Source organism: Gloeophyllum trabeum (assembly GCF_000344685.1).
Source record: "Gloeophyllum trabeum ATCC 11539 unplaced genomic scaffold GLOTRscaffold_00003, whole genome shotgun sequence".
Classification (NCBI taxonomy): domain Eukaryota; kingdom Fungi; phylum Basidiomycota; class Agaricomycetes; order Gloeophyllales; family Gloeophyllaceae; genus Gloeophyllum; species Gloeophyllum trabeum.
The window spans coordinates 315,444-317,235 of NW_006920412.1; the positions used below are offsets into that span (position 1 = coordinate 315,444).

General features: G+C 52.7%; 2 protein-coding genes across 2 annotated transcripts in view; both read left to right on the forward strand.

Annotated features, from left to right (window-relative positions):
• Window positions 1-294: 294 nt before the first annotated feature.
• Window positions 295-1,115, forward strand: GLOTRDRAFT_126285 (uncharacterized protein; the record flags this gene model as incomplete). Its single annotated transcript, XM_007864963.1, has 3 exons — window positions 295-851; window positions 906-1,052; window positions 1,106-1,115. The coding sequence occupies 3 exons, from the start codon at window positions 295-297 to the stop codon at window positions 1,113-1,115; spliced, it is 714 nt and encodes a 237-aa protein (XP_007863154.1).
• Window positions 1,116-1,272: 157 nt separating this feature from the next.
• Window positions 1,273-1,792, forward strand: part of GLOTRDRAFT_126286 (uncharacterized protein) — a gene marked incomplete at both ends in the record, with an annotated part of 723 nt that continues 203 nt past the window's right edge. Inside the window, one exon of the mRNA XM_007864964.1 lies at window positions 1,273-1,773. Within this exon, the coding sequence (XP_007863155.1) occupies window positions 1,273-1,773 (501 nt within the window). The remainder of the gene's footprint in view (window positions 1,774-1,792) is intronic.

Below are 1,792 nucleotides of genomic sequence, written 5' to 3' on the forward strand. Positions count from 1 at the left end.
ACCCTTATTCAAGACAAGACAACGGCTATAGAAACCTGGAAGGAGCTCAGTTTCACGTATGGTATCTCATCTCTTGCCTCCATCTATAACGAACTGCGTGGGGCGTTAACTACCAGGATCCCGGCCGACCAACATCCCGCTCCCACCTTTGCCAAGATCACCAAGCATTTTAACGCTTTGGCTTCTGAGAGCCAGACCATCCCTAACTGTCTCCAGGGATTGATCTGTCTCAATGCGCTCCCTCCTCGGTATGACTCTGTCGTTCAAGTCTTAGTCCAGGGATCAACATCGACGATGGACATTGACAAAGTCCGGGAGGCTGTTGTCACTGCCTGGGAGCAATCCCAGAACAAGAAGACGACACAACTCGGTGCGCACAAGATCTCGGCGGTGAAGCGTAAGCCGGGTGATCCCTCCTTTTCTTCGCAGCAGCAGCAGCGCCCTCAGGGCAGCAGCAGCAATGCGCGGGATGGGAAGAAGCGCCCTTATCGCGGCAAGCGCGCAGGCAAGAAGCGTCAAGGGCAAAACCACGATCACCACCATGCCCACGACGTCTTGATCGCCTCAACCGTCTCCCTTCCTCCTCCGACCATCGCTCACGTCCTTGACATTGCGCCTATTGGCAGCAAGACTCGGACGGTCAAAGAGCAAGGTCCGTTCCACCCGCCTCCTTCGGCGGATACCAGTCACTACAACAACAAGCGTATCAAGAAAGCCTTCAAGCTCGCGCGGGACCTCGACATAAGTCCCACTGAAGAGGATATCAAGGTCTTGGATGCTCTTGTCGGGCAAGTCGACCCGGACCCGGATGTCGACATGGAGGACGCCAACTCCGTCACCTCCAGCCGAGCGTCCAAGCGCGCTCGCTTTGAATGAGTCGCTCGCGCGGATGATGCTGCGGACAGCGACCACGACGACAACCAGTCTATCGACTGGGGTAGTGACAAGGACCAGGGGGAGACTGTCAGTCTCGGTGACGAGGAAGACCTGGACCGCACTATTGCGGAGGCTGCTGGCTTCGACCAGAAAGCCTTTATTGACGAGCACTACTCGTACGTGCCATCTTCCCCTTTACAGGACTCCACTGACGCGCCATCACAGTTAGGGCAGCGTAGTGTAGATCTTAATTTGAGTCCTGTAACATTGGCTTTAATATATTGCACTCATGCGCAAACTTATGCTGCATGTGCAAAATGTAAGGGGAAAGATAAGGCACAACAGGGTAACACCTGGATTCTCGACTCGGGGGCCTCTCGACATTTCACTTTTGACATGAGTGATTTCATCGACTTTGAGGAATTTAAGCAACCTGCGACCGCATCTACCGCGAACGGGTTTGCACGAATACTTGGGTTCGGTACGACGGTCCTAAATTATTATATCAAGGATGTCGGGAACATAACCACTCGGTTATTTCCAGTCTACTATATACCTGACCTGAATATTTGCCTCATGTCGCTCGGAGTTTTACTCCAGGATAAACTAAAAGTGTCTGGCAATGACCGACACATAAGTCTCTATGAAAAGGGATTGCGCGAACCTTTATTCAGGTTTTTACCGCGGCAGCCCGGTGACACTATCTATAGTGTCAGTACAATTCCTGCACCGGATGCGTACTCTATATTCCCAACGATCTATGCGGTCGATTATGGGATTATGCACCGTCGCATGGGACACCCCTCTAAGGAAGTCCTGCGGCAAGCTAGGGAACACACCAAAGGTTTCCCCACCAACCTGGAGTTTCCATCGGAAGACCCAGTTATGCCCTGGATAGTGCGGAAGGGAAAATGCC